Source organism: Saccopteryx leptura, chromosome 1, assembly GCF_036850995.1.
Source record: "Saccopteryx leptura isolate mSacLep1 chromosome 1, mSacLep1_pri_phased_curated, whole genome shotgun sequence".
Taxonomy (NCBI): Eukaryota; Metazoa; Chordata; class Mammalia; order Chiroptera; family Emballonuridae; genus Saccopteryx; species Saccopteryx leptura.
In genome coordinates, this window is record NC_089503.1 from 312729548 (window position 1) to 312749779 (window position 20232).

At 41.9% G+C, this 20232-nt stretch overlaps 2 protein-coding genes across 9 annotated transcripts in view; one reads left to right on the plus strand and one right to left on the minus strand.

Annotated features, from left to right (window-relative positions):
* Window positions 1-7073, minus strand: part of ST13 (ST13 Hsp70 interacting protein) — a 48354-nt gene extending 41281 nt beyond the window's left edge. The window contains exon 1 of the mRNA XM_066358533.1: window positions 6816-7073. Within this exon, the coding sequence (XP_066214630.1) occupies window positions 6816-6925 (110 nt within the window). The 5' untranslated portion in view covers window positions 6926-7073. The remainder of the gene's footprint in view (window positions 1-6815) is intronic.
* Window positions 7074-7147: 74 nt separating this feature from the next.
* Window positions 7148-20232, plus strand: part of XPNPEP3 (X-prolyl aminopeptidase 3) — a 43456-nt gene continuing 30371 nt past the window's right edge. For 2 of the 8 annotated variants that reach the window (XM_066358525.1, XM_066358529.1), the window contains exons 1-3: window positions 7476-7625; window positions 13979-14095; window positions 14563-14622. In XM_066358525.1, coding sequence (XP_066214622.1) covers window positions 7562-7625; window positions 13979-14095; window positions 14563-14622 — 241 coding nt within the window. In that variant the 5' untranslated portion in view covers window positions 7476-7561. Of the gene's footprint in view, window positions 7321-7475; window positions 7626-8277; window positions 8370-13978; window positions 14096-14562; window positions 14623-15003; window positions 15138-20232 lie in introns of those variants that run through there. The other 6 variants (XM_066358526.1, XM_066358530.1, XM_066358528.1 and 3 more) reach the window with 6 other exon arrangements.

Below are 20232 nucleotides of genomic sequence, written 5' to 3' on the forward strand. Positions count from 1 at the left end.
GTTGTTCTTACAGTTGCAAAACCTATCAACAAAGTTAGGTTAGAATTTACTTCAAATAGCTTTAAAACAAGGGGGAAAATTATTACAAAAAATTAGTGGCCCTGGCTGGTTGGCTCAGTGGTAGAGCATTGGCCAGGCATGTGGATGTTCTGGGTTCAATTACTGGTCAGGGCACACAGGAGAGGTGATCATTTGTTCTCTACCCCTCCTCCTCTACTCTCTCTCTTCTCTCCCCCTGCAGCCATGGCTTGATTGGTTCGAGAGCATTGGCCTCAGGGACTAAGGATGGCTCCAGTGGAACTTCCACCTCAGGCGCTAAAAATAGCTTGGTGGCAAGCATGGCCCCAGATGGGGCTGCCAGGTGGATCCTAGTTGGGGCGCATGCAAGAGTCTATCTCCCCTTCTCTCACTTGGAAAAAAACAAACAAAAAAACAGAGCTATATGCTCCTTTTGGACCAGAGTCTAAGGCATATGGCCTAAATGCCAACACTGCAATGACTAAAATGTACAGTAGATTAAGGACACTCCACAATATTGAAAGCTAGAGGTCACAAAGACTTAACTAAAATTTGCCTTAAAAAAAGTCATTAACTTCTATGTGAAAAAAGGAGACATTAACTTGGAAAACAGAAAGGAACCGACTCCAAAATCCCCTTAAATGTTGATTCTCTATAAGCTACACTTACATTTGGGTAGAATTTCTGGACACAGTTTATGTATGTTGGATTTAAATGAATATTGGTTTTCCTAAGTTCTTTAATGAATTTACACTTATCTTAGCAGTATGTGAGTTTCAGTTGTTCCACACATTGGATAAATCTTAAGCTATTATCCAACTTTTAAATTTGTAGCCATTGTGATAGGTGTGTACTGGCATCTCACAGTAGTTTGAGTCCCTTCTCATGTATTTATTGGCCATCTGAATAGACTTTTTTGTCAAGTTCAATTCTCACCCAGCCATCTACTAGGTTGTCTATATTTATTTGTAATTGCTCTTTGTGTATAAGCATACCAGCCCTGTCAGTTCTACATGTTGCGAGTACCTTCTCTCTTTGTAACTTGCTTTCCTACTCTCAATGTTATCTTTGATGAAGACAACACAAAGTATGAAAAAACAAATATAATAAAAAACAAAAATTAAAATTTCTTATAAACTTTTAAAATTTCTTATAAATTTTCCATGCAATCATGAAAAATATGCACTTTTTCCATTCTTTTTTTTTCTTTTTTGACAAGAGACAGAGAATCAGAGAAAGGGACAGATAGGAACAGAGAGACAGCCAGGAAGGGCGAGAGATGAGAAGCGTCAATTCTTCACTGAGGCACCTTAGTTGTTCACTGATTGCTTTCCCACATGTGCCTTGACGGGGGGGGGGGGGGGGGGGGGGTACAGCAGAGCGAGTGACCCCTTGCTCAAGCCGGTGACCCCACGTTCAAGCAGGCAACCTATGGGTTTTGAATTTGGGTCCTCCATATCCCAGTCCCACGCTCTATCCGTTATGCCACCGCCTGGTGAGCCTCCATTATTTTTAATGTAATAGTTATAAAAAAAACACTTCAGTAATGTAGTGCCCTTAATAAGGAAATATGACTCCCAGATGCCAGCAAATGAATCATTACATGATCCAAAACATCTTAGCTTGTACTGAGCAAAAGCAAAATGATTTAATAAGGAACAGGCCTATAAGCATGACAAAAATCTTTAAAATTTTGTTCTTATAAAATAAATTCTGTTCTACAGAAAAACTTATCAAAAGAATACAGCAATCAAATACTAGTTCTTCCCAGTTAAATATTAAAAACTTCAGGATTCGTAAGCTATGTTTTTCCTAAGTTTCAAAATTCAGCATCAAGGAATATATTTAGAGTGACATCCACACACAGTCACAACAGTCTAACATGTTGAAGCTTCAGGAAGCAATAATCCTGTCAAGAAATGTATTAAGCTAAATCTAGTCATAAGAAAAGATCAGACACACTCAAGCTAAGGGAAATTCTACAAAAAAAACTGTCCAGTGATATTCTAAACTGCCATGGTCATGAAAATCAAGGAAAGACTGAAGAACAGTTTCAGAATAAAGGTGATTAAGAGACAATGAAATGCAATATGTATTTAGGAGGATTAGATAGTATCAGTGCATCAGTATTCATGTCATTAGCTTGATGGTTGTATTTTTTGAGGAAATACTCAATGGTGTGGGAGGCTTCCAATTTTTCTGCAAGCTATAAATTGTTAAAAAAAAAGAGAAAAGAAAAATTTAGGCCCTGGCCGGTTGGCTCAGTGGTAGAGCATCAGCCCGGCATGTGGAGGTCCTGGGTTCAATTTCCAGAAAGGGCACACAGAAGCGACCATCTGCTTCTCCACCCCTCCCTCTCTCACTTCTCTCTCTCTTCTCCTCCCCTCCTTGCAGCTAGGGCTCCATTAGAGCGAGTTGGTTCCGGGCGCCGAAGATGGCTCCATGACTTCTACCTCAGGCACTAAAAAAATGGCTCCTCCAGTTGCAATGGAGCAAGGGCCCCAGATGGGCAGAGCATCGCCGCCTAGTGGGCTTGCCAGGTGGATCCCTGTCGGGGCACATGTAGGAGTCTGTCTCTGCCTCCCTTCTTCTCATCCTCTCACTTAAAAAACGAAGGAGAAAGAAGAAAGAAGAAAGAAGAGGAAGAAAAAAGTATAAAGAAAGAAGAAAGAAGGAAGAAGGAGGAAGAGAATAAATATTATTTAAAACTTGAGAGGAAAACACAAGAGGGTTTGTTCATAAACTACAATAGATTTAGAGTTTCTCACATTGTAAATTCTTGTTAACTACTAGAAGGTAGCACCAATTTATAGGCACAGAAATTTTATTTAATGCACCCAAGATTTAAATTTTTTTTTTTTTTTACTTAAGAGGTGGGGAGGCAGAAAGACAGACTCCCGTGTGTCCCCCGATTGGGATCCACTGGGCAAGGATCTACCCATCTGGGTCCACTGCTCCTTCAGCTCCTAAGGTGAGGCCATGGAGTCATCCTCAAAAACTAGGTCCAATTTGCTCAAATCGAGCCATGGCTGCGAGAGCAAAGAAAGAAAGAAAGAGAGAAAAAGAAAAGGAGAAGGGGTGGAGAAGCAGACGGTGGCTTCTCCTGTGTGCTCTGACCAGTAATCAAACCCCAAATTTCCACATGCCGGGCTGATGCTCTACTGCTGAGCCAGAGCCTAAAAATTAAAACCAACTAGTTCACTGCCAAACCTTGCAAACTGAACTTTGCCAGTACGAGCTTTTATGCTATCAAGTAGGGCTGGTACAGAGAAACCTTCCTCATACAGAATCACACCACTCAAAATTCTTTCAATTGGATAATATTCAATCTACTTTGTGCTATAGTTAACTTATTCACATGTAGAAAAAACTGGATGCTATATTCTAAATTTATTGAGGGTAAACAGGCTTTCTATTCACTTCATTTAAAATATTTACTGAAAATCACATACAAAATACAAAGTAGACAAAAGTTGTTGAATGGAAGAAAATAATGTCAGACACTGCTTCTTCCTCTAGAAAAACAAAAACATCCCAAAACATATTTGTTGAAGAGAATGTAGCTTCCCAGGATCCCCACAGTCTACTGAGCCAAATAATTTTTCTTTGTATTTCTTTTTGTCCAATTTAACAGGCTGTTAAGCTAATAAATTCTCAACATCAAATAAAATTTTAAGCTCTAAACAATGGTAGAAATCATGGCAAATAAGCAAGTGTTCTTTGCTGTCTAAGCCCAAATATCTATGGCTAATTTAGTATGGAAAGAACTCTGAAATGATTTCTACTTGAGGAACCCTAATAGTAGGATTAGGCCTAGGAATATTCCTGGACCAAGAAGTCTCATATTCAGCCAAATTTCCTGTAATCTTGGACTGTTTCAACAAGACTGATATAAAAGCAGACAAGAGAGGAACTGATACATCTCAAGCAAAATCCTCAGAGAATATAGAAATTTTAATTTAACTTGAAACAGCAAAAGCATCTATGTTAATATTTCAAATTAAATGCAGAATAAGGCCCCTATAACACATGCCAAGATGCTTCATTCCAACCTAAACCATCAATCTAGGATGAGACAAGAAAAATATAAATGGAATCAGAAAGAAAAACTGTAATTACCTATAAGAAACATTAAAATTTAGAAAAAGACCCTGGCCGGTGGAAGTCCCAGATTCGATTCCCAGCCAGGGCACACAGGAGAAGCTCCCATCTTCTTCTCCACCCTTCCTCCTCTCCTTCCTCTCTGTCTCTCTCTTCCCCTCCCTCAGCCAAGGCTCCACTGGAGCAAAGTTGGCCCAGGCGCTAAGGATGGCTCCATGGCCTCTGTCTCAGGCACTAGAATGGCTCTGGTTGCAATGGAGCAACGAACGTTCCAGATGGGCAGAGCATTGCCCCCCGCTGCGCATGCCAGGTGGATCCCTGTCGGGCACATGTGGGAGTCTGTCTCTCCACCTCCCCGCTTCTAACATCAGAAAAATAAAAAAATAGATCATAAAACTCCTCATCACTGTCAAATGCAAGTAAAAAATAATAATAATAAAATAAATTTTAAAAGGCTAATTTGGGGAATATTTGAAAATATTTTTTTAGAACAGAAACTGGAACTCTCTACGTAGCCATAATCACTCCAGCACAAATTACAACATTGTTCTTATATATGTTTTAACATTTTCTTGTGTCCCTTTTCTCTCTAGGAGCGAAACTAAACATTATATCTACTCAGTATAATGTTCACTCTTGGTGCACGGTATTTCTTCCTGTAGTATATGTCTGCTTTACCTGGATTTTTTTTTTTAATTAATTAATATATTTATTCATTTTAGAGGGGAGAGAGAGAGAGAGAGAGAGGGAGAGGGAGAGGGAGAGGGAGGGAGAGAGAGAGAGAAGTGGGGGAGGAGCAGAAAGCATCAACTCCCATATGTGCCTTGACCAGGCAAGCCCAGGGTTTCGAACCGGCGACCTCAGCAGTCAAGGTCGCCGCTTTATTCACTGCGCCACCACAGGTCAGGCTGCTTTACCTGGAATTTTAGAAACAATTCCTCTAACAAGTAGATGTTAGAGGACAAAAGCATACAAATATCTTAAGTAACACTTTAAAAATATTACTAAAATAAACAGATTGGCCTTGGCTGGCTGCCTCAGTGAATTGAGTGTTGGCCCTGTGCACAGATGTCCGGGTTCGAACCCCAGTCAGGGCACACATGAGAAGAGATCATCTGCTTCCCTTCCCCTCTGGCAGCCAGTGTGGATCAGTTGGTCCGGGCCAGGTGCTGAGGACAACTCAGCTGACTTGAGCAGACTGGGGTTGCCGGGAAGATCCCAATTGGGGCACTTGCAGGAGTCTACCTTTCCTCCCCTCAAATAAATAAATAAAGCGATAAACATATCAATGTTTAAGGTATTACCTCAGATGTCACATTGCTTTACACTCCTCTTCATTTACCACGATAGATACAATTTATATGTCATCTTTTGTTTGTTTGTTTGTTTGTTTAGAGAAGTAGGCAGACATACGCATACAGACAAGAAGAGAAATGAGAAGCATCAACTCATAGTTGCATCACTTTAGTTGTTCATTGACTGCTTCTCATACACGCCTTGCCGGGGTGCGGGGGTGGGGGTGTGCCCTCCAGCTGTGCCAGGGATTCCACCTCAAGCCAGCGACCCTTGGGCTCAAGCCAACGACCATAGGATAGTGTGGATAATTCCACCTCAAGCCAGCAACCTCGAAGTCTCCAACCTGGGACCTCACGTCCATGCTCAGTCAGTCCACTGCGCCACCGCAGGTCATGCACTGTTATGTTATCTCTTTTAAATTCCCTACCAAGGCCCTGGCCGGTTGGCTCAGCGGTAGAGCGTCGGCCTAGCGTGCGGGGGACCCGGGTTCGATTCCCGGCCAGGGCACATAGGAGAAGCGCCCATTTGCTTCTCCACCCCCCCCCCCACTCCCTCCTTCCTCTCTGCCTCTCTCTTCCCCTCCCGCAGCAGCCGAGGCTCCATTGGAGCAAAGATAGGGAAGAGTTTCTTTCTCCCTTCAATTCCCCTTCATTGTGTAGAATACTAATCTTTATTATATGACAAATATCAAAACGAATTTCTGTATCCCTAGACTGTTTCTAAACAGCTAGTACATTGCCTAGTCAATTAATTTCATGTATGTAGCGAAGTACTCTGAAGAACAGATCACGGAAACACGCTAGTCCTTAAAAAAAAATCATTGTTTTTAGTGATGGGACTGCTACTACAGAGGTAGAAGTGATTCCAGAATAAAAATTCTACGCAGTTAGAATTGCTGCAGTTTTAAAGATAACTAAATACAACTACCATTTTTATAACTTAATACGTAATTATTATTACACTATTTAAACGCACTGTCCATAAATGAACTGCTGAATGACACTGCAACCTAAACAGTACACCAGAGACTTCAAAAAAAACAACTCCATGCGAAAGCAAAGTCTTGCAGCTCTCACCCCTCCCCTTAGCGTCCTAGTGCCCCAGTCCCCGCAATCGTCTGCATTTATATTTCGCCCAAGACACACCCCTGGCGACTTCAGGGTGCAGGGACCCGGCTCTCCTTCGTCCTTCCCCGCCTCTGCACTAAGCTACCTGACTCTCCGTTAACCCAAGGAAGTCGCCCCTCTTTCCTGGCCAAGGAGCAAACCACAACGTGGCGGCGACTCCGGTGGCCCTCGTCGCGGAGCTGCCCGCTCCGCCACTCCGCACCAGCTGCGGCCCAGCTCCCCCTCCAGTCTCCCCTCTTCCCACCCCCAACGGCCTTTACACCCGGGTCTCACCTCTCCACCCACTCCTTCAGGAAGCGCATTTCCTCGGAGTGCAGAATGCTCGGATCCTGCTTACACATTTTCACGAACGCCCGAAGCTCGCTCACTTTGCGGGGATCCATGGTCGGGAAATGTCGGGAGGCGGCAGGCACCGCTAAGGTTGTGGCAGGAATCCAGACCCAGGCACTAACTCGGCGTGACCGTGTGGAAGGGGGCGGCTGCCGCCAGGCAGAACAGACTAGAACCTCCCCGGCCGCTGGCTCCTCCCACCAACGATCTCGTGACCCCGGGTCCTTCGCCTGTTCATTTCTACTCCCTTCACCTCTGCTTCCAGCGCCGCTTAGAATCTTCTAGAACTGTGTGTGGCTGTTTGTGCTGTTGCCTGCCTCTGTACGCACGCTTTCTTACATTCTCAACTAAGAACCAGTTCTCTGGATGGGTCAACCAGCCACGTGGTGCTTTCAAGGAGGCGGGAGATATCAGCCCCTACAGGGAGTCATTTAAAATCGGACATTCTGTGAGTGTGAGCAAGTAGAGCATGACGTCACGACGCCAATAGGGCCATCTGGCCAGAGCGGTGGTCACCCACCAATCTGGCATGACGTCACATCTGCGCCGCTGTGAGAGAAAAGCCCGTTGAGCAGTGCGGCCGGAAGGGGAGGGGCGCTTGGCTCGGTTTCCTGGCGACGCATCCCTGCAAGCCGCTGCTTCTCTAGCAGTTTTCTTCCTTTCCTTCTTGACGCGTGTGTGAGGTCGGCATGCCTTGGTTACTCTCAGCAACTAAGCTGGTTCCCACTATAGCAAGCGCCCGCAGCCTCTCAGGTTAGACTGACCTCCCCCTCTGTCCTCTTCCAGGGTTTGCTTTCTGAAAAGCCTGAGGCGCCCCAGAAGAATCCAAGTTGGTCTCAGGCGATCGCTGGTTCGGCAGACCCTTCTGCTGGGCCTCCACGGCTAAACCCTCTTTGTGCTCCTCGGATTTCTTCTTTATCAGCTGCTCCTGGATAAGGGTGGGCCCTGTCTTCTCTCACCGTTGAGGTATTCTGGGAAACTGAAATGACCACAGAGAGAAAAGTGTAGCCATCCCCTAAAGAGGCTGTCTTTGCAGTTACTTGGACTCATAGAAGTTGTGTCAGTTACCACATTTGCTTGGTGACAAAGTGTACCACATCAAGTAGCTCATGCTTTTGTTAGATTAACCCAAAACCCTGTTTTCGTGATTTTAAGAGTTGACTTGAAAACGGGGTCCAAAATGTGCAAGAAACATGTTTAGAAACAAATCCTTTGAGCAGTTTCTATCAGAAGAAGTAGTGTTTGGAAACACTCTTTTTATGTCTGAAAGCCTTGTTTATAAAGATAAGATGTGTAGGAGTCCAGAAATAAGGGAGCCCATTTTTTTAGGGTGTACTATATTGCAAGCAATTGATCTTATGAACATAAAACTTGGTCAGTGAAAGGTGAAGCATCTACCTTGCAGGTGGATCTGCCATTGGATTATATTTCAGTCTTTGAGTGATGTGTGAACAATGAACCAGAGCATATGGTATTTTACATCAAAGTTATGTCTTGGTATGTTTTTTATGGTTTGGTTTTGTTATTTTTTTTTTTTTCCTGAAGTTGGAAACGGGGAGTCAGTCAGACAGACTCCCGCATGTGCCCTACCGGGATCCACCCGGCATGCCCACCAGGGGCGATGCTCTGCCCATCTGGGGCGTTGCTCTGTTGCAACCACAGCCATTCTAGCGCCTGAGACAGAGGCCATGGAGCCATCTTCAGCGCCTGGGCCAACTTTGCTCCAATGGAGCCTTGGCTGCGGGAAGGGAAGAGAGAGACAGAGAGGAAGGAGAGGGGGAGGGGTAGAGAAGCAGATGGGAGCTTCTCCTGTGTGCCCTGGCTGGGAATCAAACCCGGGACTCCTGCCGCCAGGCTGACGCTCTACCACTGAGCCAACTGGCCAGGGCCTTGTTATGTTTTTTATGTTGGTATAGATGAATTTATTGAAAAAAAATGGAGTGATAATTAAATCAAGACTTACTCTGAAAAAGAAAATAAGATAGTCAGGCTTTACTCTTCTGCAGAAAGCTCTCCTCTGTGGAAGTGGGTGAATAGGTGTGCAATAAGTCAGTCTTTTATTTTTCATTGAATTTATTGGGGTGACATTGGTTAACAAAAGTATATAGGTTTCATGAATACAATTTTTTTTTTTTTTTACAGAGACAGAGAGTCAGAGAGAGGGATAGATAGGGACAGACAGACAGGAACAGAGAGAGTGAGAAGCATCAATCATCAGTTTTTCATTGCCACACCTTAGTTGTTCATTGATTGTTTTCTCATGTGTGCCTTGACTGTGGACCTTCAGCAGGCCAAGTAACCTCTTGCTCAAGCCAGCTACCTTGGGTCCAAGCTGGTGAGCTTTGCTCAAACCAGATGAGCCCACGCTCAAACTGGCGACCTCGGGGTCTCGAACCTGGGTCTTCCACATCCCAGTCCAATGCTCTATCCACTGCGCCACTGCCTGGTCAGGCTCATGAGTACAATTTTATAATACATCATGTGCATGTTGCATTGTGTGTTCACCACCCCAAGTCACAGTCTTTTTTTTTAAAGATTTTATTTATTCATTTTAGGAGAGAGAGAGAACTGGGGAGGAGCAGGAAGCATTAACTCCCATATGTGCCTTGACCAGGCAAGTCCGATGTTTCAAACCAGCAACCTCTAGGTGGACACTTTATCCACTGTGCCACCACAGATCAGGCTGCAATTAGTCAGTCTTAATTACAAAGGCCACAACTTATAATTTAGAGCTGGACTATCCTTTGCTTGTGACTTTTTTGGGGTTTGTTAAGGCATTGTGTAAAACTGGATTAATCAAGGTTTAGGACTAGACACAGTATCATTCACACCAAGATCTTTGAAAAAAATATTCATTATGCTTCATCTTGCCTCAGTGGAATAAGTAAACTTAAGTACCTCTTACATGATCATTTTATATATCATACACATAGGTTTTTAGAATAAATAAATGATCTACTTGGATCTTCACAAGTCCAATAAGTTAGGGCAGATAGCCTCATTTTACTCATGGGGAAGTGAAACTAACATAGGATCACAGGTAGCAAGTCAGGAATTTTAATTGTATTGCCATGTAGTCCTTTTTCTGTTATACTGCTAGGTCTGACTCTGGCTTAGTAGAGTCCTTTTGGAACTTTTTATTGAGCTATTATGACTACTAACTCAAAGGTTATTGAATCTTCACTTCTCTGGAATTGCTCATAGTCTAGCCAGGGTAATAAAAAATAGATAGAGCTAGTGCTCGACTTACGACCACGATTGGTTCTGACAGACCAGTCGTAACACAATTTGGTCGTAAGTTGAGTAGGCTATATGTACAGTACTGTGAGATGATGTTATAAAAATCTTTAAGTCATATTTTATTATAATTTTCTTTCATTATTGTTATATATCATAATTTTTTCTTTGTTCATTTTATGCCATTTGTATAATCTCTACACTATTTTGTTTCTTATTTTTACATTCGTCAGGATTAAGTAAAACACTGCATTACCAGTACAACTGGTTTAATATTTGCAAAGACAATATCCTCTTGGTAGACATCTTGGGAGGGGTTTGATGAAAAATATCCAAGATACAAAACACAAATTGCTGTACCGAGTCTGGGATAACAGTTGAAATGGTGCACGCGGAGATGGTAGTGCTGCCGGAAGCCGGTCCGCACTGTCGTACGCCCAGCTGGGCAATGCTTGCGCTGCCAGATGCGGAGCAGTCGTGGCTAGCGATTGTGGTCGTAAAGTCGAATGGTCGTAAGTTGCATAGGTCATGAGTAGATCAATTTTTGTAAATGACAATGTAGTGAAGAATGATAATAGTCTTTTAAGTTTTTATTTATTGATTGATTTTAGGGAGGGACATTCTTGTATGTGCTCTGACCGGGGCTCAAACCTGCAACCTTTGCATGTCAGGATGATGCTCTAACTAACTGAGCTACCTGGCCAGGACACAATTCAAAAAAATTTTTTTTCTTCTTTTCCAAGAGGAGGGGAGATAGACAGACTCCTGCATGTTCCCCGATTGGGATCCACCTGGCAACCCCTATCTGGGGTCCATGCTCTGCCCTTCTGGAACCGTGCTCACAACCAAGCTATTTTTAGCACCTGAGGCAGAGACTCCACAGAGCTATCCTCAGAGCCTGGGGCCAATGCACTCAAACCAGTAGAGCCATGGTTGCAGGAGAAGAAGGGGTGAGAGGACGAGGAGCAAGGGTGGAAAAGCATATGGTCACTTTTCCTATGTGCCCTGACCAGGAATTGAACATGGGATATCCACATGCCAGGCTGATGCTCTACCATTGAGCCAACCGCCCAAGAACTAAAATTAATTTTTATAGAAAGATAGGAAGGAGGAGAAAGAGAATCATCAATTTGTTGTTCCAGCCTGACCAGGCGGTGGTGCAGTGGATGGAGTGTCAGACCGGGATGCGGAGGACCCAGGTTCAAGACCCCAAGGTTGCCAGTTTGAGCTTGGGCTCATCTGGTTTGAGCAAAGCTCACCAGTTGGACCCAAGGTCGGTGACTCGAGCAAGGGGTTACTCGGTCTGCTAAAGGCTCACAGTCAATACACATGAGAAAGCAATCAATGAACAACTAAGGTGTGACAATGAAAAACTGATGATTGATGCTTCTCATCTCTCTCCGTTCCTGTCTATCCCTCTCTCTGACTCTCTCTCTGTCCCTGTTAAAAAAAAAAAATTGTTGTTCCACTCATTCATCTACCTATTGGTTGATTCTTGTGTGTGTCCTGATGGGGGATCAAACCTGTAACCTTGGCATGTTGGGATGACACTCTAACCAACTGAACTACCCAGCCAGGGCAAAATTTTTTTCTTGTGGAGGACTTTTAAGATCTACTCTCTTGCCTGACCTGTGGTGGCACAGTGAATAAAGTGTCAGCCTGAAACGTTGAGGTCGCCAGTTCGAAACCCTGGGCTTGCCTGGTCAAGGTACATACATGAAGCAACTACAATGAGTTAATGCTGCCAACTTCCCCCCCCTGTTTCTCTCTCTTTTTCTCCCACTCTCTCTCTTTTCTCTCTAAAAATCAATAAAATCTAAAAAAAAAAAAAAGGTATACTCTCTTGCCTGACAAGGCAGTGGCACAGTGGATAGAGCATCGGCCTGGGATGCTGAGGACCCAGGTTTGAAACCCCAAGGTCACCAGCTTGAGCGTGGGCTCACCAGTTTGAATGCAGGGTCACTGGCTTGAAGCCCAAAATCACTTGCTTGAGCAAGGGGTCACTGGCTCGGCTGAAGCCCCCCTGTCAAGGCACATATGAGAAAGCAATCAACGAACAACTAAAGTACCATAAGTATGAGTTGATGCTTCTCATCTCTCTTTCTTCCTGTCTAATCCTGTCTGTCTGTCTCTCGCTAAAAAAAAAAAAAAAAGAATCCACTCTTAACAACATTTTTTTTTTTTTTTTACAGGGACAGAGAGAGGGATAGATAGGGACAGACAGACAGGAACGGAGAGAGGTGAGAAGCATCAATCATCAGTTTTTGTTGCGACACCTTAGCTGTTCATTGATTGCTTTCTCATATGTGTCTTGACCACGGGCCTTCAGCTGACCGAGTAACCCCTTGCTCGAGCCAGTGACCTTGGGTCCAAGCTGGTGAGCTTTTTGCTCAAGCCAGATGAGCCCGTGCTCAAGCTGGTGACTTCAGAGTCTCGAATCTGGACCTCCGCATCTCAGTCCTTTGCTCTATCCACTGCGCCATCACCTGATCAGACTTAACAACTTTTATATGTACAATACAGAATCAGTAACTGCAGTCACCATTCTATACAGTACATTGCATTCCCAGAATTTATAATTGGAAATTTGTACCTTTTGACCACCTTCATCTTTTTGAGTTTCATTATTCTATACTTCACTAGAACTGTTCTGTCAGGGTCTCTAGTGACTTCTGCATTGCCAAATTCAGTAATTGTTATCTTAGTAGGTCATTGTATTAGTTCCCTGAGGTCAACATAATAAATTACCGCAAACATGATGGCTTAAAATGACAGAAATATATTCTCTCACAGTTCTGAAGGCCAGAAGTCAAAAATAGTGTCAGCACAGCTGCACTCCTTCCAAAGGCTCTAGGAGAGAATCCATTTTTTTTACCTCTTCCAGTTTCTGATGGTTGCAGTTGTTCCTTGGCTTGTGGCCTTATCACTTAAATGTGTCTCGTTGGTCACATTGCTTTCTTCTCTTCTGGCTTCTCCTCTCTCTCAAATAAGAGGTCACGTAGGTTTATTAACTGGCCTAATTTTACTATTGTTGAGTTTCAGGGAAAAGGGTGTCCTGAGGGGAGAGAGAGAGAGAGAGAAGAGGGAACAGTCAGTTGGTGAGACAGAACACGTAACATCCATTAAGTTCACCATCTTATAGGGATACTCTTCATGGCTCCCCAAAACAAGTATAATAATAACATCAAAGATCATGATTACAGATCATCATAAGAAATATAATAATAATTTAAACGTTTTAAATATTGCAAGAATTACCTAAGTGAGACAGAGACACAGTGAGCAAATGCTGTATTTACAAAGTAAAGCAAAGCACAATAAAACAAGGTGTGCCTGTATATTCTTTGAAGACCAGAGCACATATTCTGTGTCTTTCCTAGTGTGTCTTCTTGCCAATCAAATGCTCAATAAATATTTTTCATATGTTTTTACATCTAGTTCTAAGTTTCCAAGATTTAATGAGATAGCTTATGCATATTTTCTCCTACTTGACAATTCTCAATAGAAGTGTTCTCTTTTTAAACCTTAGGACATAAATTCACTACCTCTATGAAATACTTTCTAACTCCTCCGCTTTTTGTTTTCTTCCTTCTGTTCCTATAGCTCCTTATTCATACCTTAGTCATACTGTGTACCTCTATTATATTGTAATAGACTAAAGTTGCTAAGAGTAAAGATGAGATCATTCCTGTATTCCTAGGGCCCAACGCAGGCTCTAGCTGGCACAGTTGGTGGGTCATATAAATGTCAAAGGAGATACTAATTTGAATTTTTCTAAAACATCCAAGTGCTGGAGATGGATAAATACATATATACTGCGAGGACCTTCTAGATTCCTTGTTCCATTTCATTCTCTACTTTTTCTTCAGGATGCGTATCCTGTTCACGGCGAAGGTACTCCCTCCAGCCCATCCCAGAGAGGAGGATTCCAAACCGATACTTGGGCCAGCCCAGCCCCTTTACACACCCACACCTCCTCAGACCAGGTAAGGCTTTTTAACTATAATAACTGTTTGTCTCTTTAGGTGCTTTAGCTAGAGCTGTGCTCTCCAATAGGGTTTTTTGCAGCAATGGAAATGTTCTAGATCTGTGCTATTTAATACAGGAGCCACTAGTCACAGGTAGCTTTTGTTCCTAGTGCAACTAAGGAACTAAATTTTATTTTAAATGATTTAAATTTAAACTTAAATAACTACGTGTGGCTACTGACAGCACCATCTAGATCCATAAACACTCTAAGTCTTACAACTTAGACTTATCAGTGAAAGTTATGTATTTAGGGTTTTCTTAAAGAAAAGTTTTATTACTTTCTAAGACATAGTTTCTACAGTTGTGTTCTGACTATTGATTGCTAGTGAACTACTGTGTTAAAGACATTTTAGAGAACATGTTTTTCTTGAAAGTGTTAAATACTCATTTTAAAATTTTGTTTAACAAAACTATTTCTATATAGATTATGCAAGATTTATGGATCTGATTGTCACAGCTTTGAGAGGTGATAGCAATGATAAAGGTGATGCAAAAATTGATATTTATTTACTTTACTAATTTTATACTTGATAAAAGTTTACCTCCAAGCACTTTTTTCTGCTCTATGACTCTAGTGTTGCTGCTAGAAGATGTGTCATTACTATCGCTCTAATTCATGCCTGAAGGTTTTTGTTTTATTAAAAAGGCAGTTAAGGGATGAACTATGATGAATGATTATCATCCCAAAGAGATAGATAGTGTAAAACCAAATGCTTTGTAGAGAAAGCAACCAGTTTTCAAGGGAAATGAATTGTTGCTTTTGCCAAAATCTGTATTCTCTACATAGACATATATATTAGTAATCTAAACTGCCTTTAGAAATACGTTACTCTTTCACTGTTTCCACTCAGTGAATGATACCAGTGTGTCTCTCAGTGAGGGCTTCCTTTTGCTGATACTTCATCAGACTGGAATTCCTGCTGGAAAGTCAGCTGAGACTCAGGAAATGCAGCTCACCACTGAAACACACAAGAAAGCAAAGTTTTTCAAAGCTTTAAGGTAAGCTTAATAGCAATCCAGTTGATATAAATTTAAATATTTCTCTACCCTGTCAACCTACCTGTAGCTTCGATCTTTTTTATTAAAGTAGATTGATACTAAGGTTTACCAGCTTTGAATATTACTGATTTCTTGTGATGAGATACTTTTACATGGTGAGCTGCATTTTCCAGGCCTCGAAACTAGTAATTGCATTGTCAAAATGATGGCCTCTATACCTACACTGTTTGCTGTATATGTCATGTACATGTTAATAATATAGAAAATGAATGTAAGTAAGTATACACACATACATGTTCATACACATATATATGTTTAGATTAGCTATGGGGAAAAGGGATGCTGGTCCTAATTTTTACTTTCCTGGGCATAGGAATAGACATTAGGGAAGTGAGAAGGGAGAAAAGAAGATAAAATTTTAAAGCATAAAGAAACTATCAGATGTATAGTTTTTGGAGGGAAGAACTATATAAGTATTCAAAGTATTAATCTTTTATCTTTTTCCATTGTAGAGATTTTAAAAGTATGTAAATGACAAAATGTGGGATGAAGGAAGAGTAAATTATTAAGAAAAATTAAAAGGCATATAAATTTTTTCATTTCATTTACATAGCCAATGTCAGTTTTTTACTTTGAGGTATAAAATTGTGTTCTCTATTCTTGGTTTTCTCCAAAAGGTTTCATGTTCGGGGTATTTTCCCAATATTTGCCAATACTTAAAACTTTAGAAAACTACCTCAATCCTTTTCTCTTTTTTTTTTCTTTTTTTTTTTATTTTTATTTTTATTTTTTGTATTTTTCCGAAGCTGGAAACGGGGAGGCAAGTCAGACAGACTCCCGCATGCGCCCGACCAGGATCCACCCAGCATGCCCACCAGGGGGCGATGCTCCGCCCATCTGGAGCGTTGCTCTGCCACCACCAGAGCCATTCCAGCGCCTAAGGCAGAGGCCATAGAGCCATCCCCAGCGCCCAGGCCAACTTTGCTCCAATGGACAATCCTTTTCTTAATTATTATACAATTTCTGTATATATTATAGGAAAATTAGAGGCTACAGATAAGCATACATTTTTAAAATATTACTCAGAATCCCACCACTCAGTGAAAACCACTATTGAGATTTTTGTATGTATATATTTCTAGACTTATTTTTTATATAAAAAATTTATGTCTATGTGTACAGTCTGTATACTGATCAATTATTTTCTTAAAATAAATTTTTAAAAGTGAAATCACTATGTCATTTCCTTCAGAATTTTTGGGAGCTGATTTCTCTTCGTCATACCTACCCAAGTTTCCTGCAGCAACAGTAACTTGGAAAGTATTCAGTAGAATAAACATGGGAGATGACGAAATTCTGTTCTGGCCATACTACTACTGCTATAGATGGAAATAAAGAGTCAGACCTGACCAGGAGGTGGTGCAGTGGATAGATTGTGGGCCTGGGATGCTGAGGACTCAGGTTCAAAACCCCAAGATCACCAACTTGAGCTTGGGCTCATTGGGCTTTAGTGTGGATTCACTGGCTTGAGTGTGGGATCATAAACATGACTCCATAGTCGCTGGCTTGAGCCCAAAGGTTGCTGGCTTGAGGAAGGGGTCACTGGCTTGGCTGAAGCCCCCTAGTCAAGGCACATATGAGAAAGCAATCAGTGTTTTACTAAGGTGCCACAACTATGAGTTTATACTTCTCATCTCTCTCCCTTCCTGTGTGTCTGGCCCTCTTTCTAAAATTTAAAAAACAAAAAAAGTAGCCTTTGCTTTTATAAAAACTTTTTTTTTTAATTTTTATTTATTTATTTTTTTGTGGCAGACACAGAGAGACTCAGAGAGAGGGACAGATAGGGACAGACAGACAGGAAGGGAGAGAGATGAGAAACATCAATTCTTCGTTGCAGCTCCTTAGTTGTTCATTGATTGATTTCTCATGTGCCTTGACAGGGAGGCTACAGCAGACCGAGTGACCCCTTGCTCAAGCCAGCGACCTTGGGCTCAAGCTGGTGAGCCCTGCTCAAACCAGATGAGCCTGTGCTCAAGCTGGCGACCTCGGGGTCTTGAACTTGGGTCCTCCGCATCCCAGTTCGATGCTCTATCCACTGCGCCACCGCCTGGTCAGGCATAGCCTTTGCTTTTATAAAAGAGTATATACTATTGTGGTGGTATAATGGATTGAGCATCAGCCTGAGATGCTGAGGACTCTGGTTCAAAACCCCAAGGTCACTGGCTAGAGTGAGGGCTCGTCGTCCTGAGCACAGGCTTGCCAGCTTGAGCACAGGATCATCAACATGATCCAAAGGTCACTGGCTTGAAGCTCCAGGTCACTAGCTTGAGCAAGGGGCACTGGCTTAGCTTGAGCTCCGCCTCCGCCCTTGATCAAGGCATATATGAGAAGCAATGAGTAAACAACTAAACTGAAGCAACTATAAGTTGATGTGGCTCATCTCTCTTTTCTTCTCTCTCTCTCTCAAAAAAGAGTATATGCTGCTTGGGTAAATTGGGAACAATCCAATGCTGGGTAATTATGACAGACTTAACATAAATCATTATCGGGGATGAATAAAGCTGTTTTCTGGCTCTAGTACAAGGTTTGGTATTCTGCCTAAGAGCCCTAGGGGACTCTTAGCCAGCTCAATCCCAAAAGAAAGAAATATGATGTACGCTCTTCCATGCCCAGCTCTGTTGTTTTGCCTGATTCAAACTGGCCTATAAGGCTGTCTCTTATTTATATCTTTTATTTCTTACCAACATCATCAATAAAAATATAACGTTTTTCTATTATAGATAAATAAAAATTAACATTTTCTTATAGGAATGAAAATGACAGAATTTGCTTGAGAGGTAACCTATACATAGGTAAAACAAAACTACTATTTCCAGTCATTAAACAACTGAGTTATATGTGCTGAACATGTGTACTAAGGAAATTTAAAGGTCTTTGATCCAGCAATTTCTTTCCTGGGACTATCCCATTGAAATAAAAGCACCATGCCTGACCTATGGTGGCGCAGTGGATAAGGTGTCGACTTGGAATGCTGAGGTCACCAGTTCAAAACCCTGGACTTGCCTGGTCAAGGCACATATGGGAGTTGATGATTCCTGCTTCTGCCCCCACTTTTCTCTCTTTCTTTCCTCTAAAATAAATAAATATTTTTTAGAAAAATGAAAGTACCAGGATATAAGGATATAAGCACAAAGATATTTATTATAACACCAAAGAGCTGCAAACAATATGAATGCCCAACAGTATGGAAATGTTCAATAAGTTATGATACATCACCTCAAGAAATAAAGACAAGCAGAATGAATCGAAGCTATGCCATATGACTTCGTGGGAGGGATTTTCATGAAGTATTGTGTTAAACAAATTACTGAAAGGAGTGTATATCCTATTTTTTTTAAAACAATAATAAAAAAAATCCCTAAATGCAGGTGTATGGTATATGTGTGTATGACTTTATGAGTGTTAAGAAAATAGGAAAGGGCCTGACCTGTGGTGGCACAGTGGATCAAGTGTCAACCTGGAACGCTGAGGTTGCTGGTTCAAAACTCTGGGCTTGCCCGGTCAAGGCACGTGTGGGAGTTGAGGCTTCCTGCTTCTCTCCCCCTTCTCTCTCTCTCTCTGCTCTAAAATGAAGGTAAGAAGGGAGAGAGGTAGGGAAGGGGGGAGGGAGGGAGGAGGGAAAAGAGCTTGACCGGGCGGTGGTGCAGTGGATAGAGCATTGGACTGGGATGCAGAGGACCCAGGTTCGAGACCCCGAGGTTGCCAGCTTGAGGGATGCAGAGGAGCCAAGGTCACTGGCTTGAGCAAGGGGTTACTCGGTCGGCTATAGCCCCTGGTCAAGGCACATATGAGAAAGCAATCAATGAACAACTAATGTGTCACAACAAAAAACTGATGATTGATGCTTCTCATCTCTCTCCATTCCTGTCTGTCTGTCCTATCTATCTTTCTCTCTGACTCTCTCTCTGTCTCTGTTAAAAAGAAAAAAGAAAAGAAAGAAAGTGTAACAACACTAAAAAAGAAAAATAGGAAAGGATGTATACAAGATGACCAACGTGGGTATGGTACTAATGTAGAATGAGGAAAGGGAGTAGAGTCAACAAAGAAAAGGGGGAAAATGTTTAACTATTAAAAAGGTTTGGTATAGTGTCATATTTATCTACAACTTGAGGTGTGTTTGTATAAGGACATGAAATAATGTTTTTAAAATTTCAAAGGGACAAATTAATGTGATTTGAGCTAATTGGGGAAGCCTTTTCAATGAATAGAATCTAAAAACAAATATATATTGAGTTTCAGATCTTGGAGTAGAATTGTTATGGGGGGGATAAGACATTTCAGAAAGGACACATTATAAGCAAGGTAATAGGGAAAGAACAGGTTGGATTTATTTAAGACATGAGAAGAAGCCTAACCTGTGGTGGTGCAGTGGATAAAGTGTTGACCTGGAACGCTGAGGTCACAGGTTCAAAATCTTGGGCTTGCCTGACCAGGCAGTGGCACAGTGGATAGAGTGTCAAACTAGGATGCAGAGGACTCAAGTTCAAGACCCCAAGGTTGCCAGCTTGAGCGTGGGCTCATCTGGCTTAAGCAAAAAGCTCACTAGCTTGGACCCAAGGTCGCTGGCTTGAGCAAGGGGTTACTTGGTCTGCTGAAGGCCCATGGTCAAAGCACATATGAGAAAGCAATCAATGAACAACTAAGGAGTTGGAACGAAAAACTGATGATACTTCTCATCTCTCTCCATTCTTGTCTGTCTGTCCCTATCTATCCCTCTCTCTGACTCTCTCTCTGTCTCTGTAAAAAAATAATAATAAAATTAAAATAAAATAAAAAAGAAACACAATAAAAAACCTTGGGCTTGCCTGGTCAAGGCACATGAGAGTTGATGCTTCCTGTTCCTCCCTTCTCTCTCTCTCTCTCTCTCTCTCTCTCTCTCTCTCTCCTCTAAAAAAATGAATAAATAAGATCTAAAAAAAAATATGAGAAGGATATAATTTCAGAATAATTGGGGAAATGATCAGAAAAAAATTGGGCCAAGTCACCAAAGATCGCATATTCTGATTTTATTTATATGAAATCTCTACAGTGGACA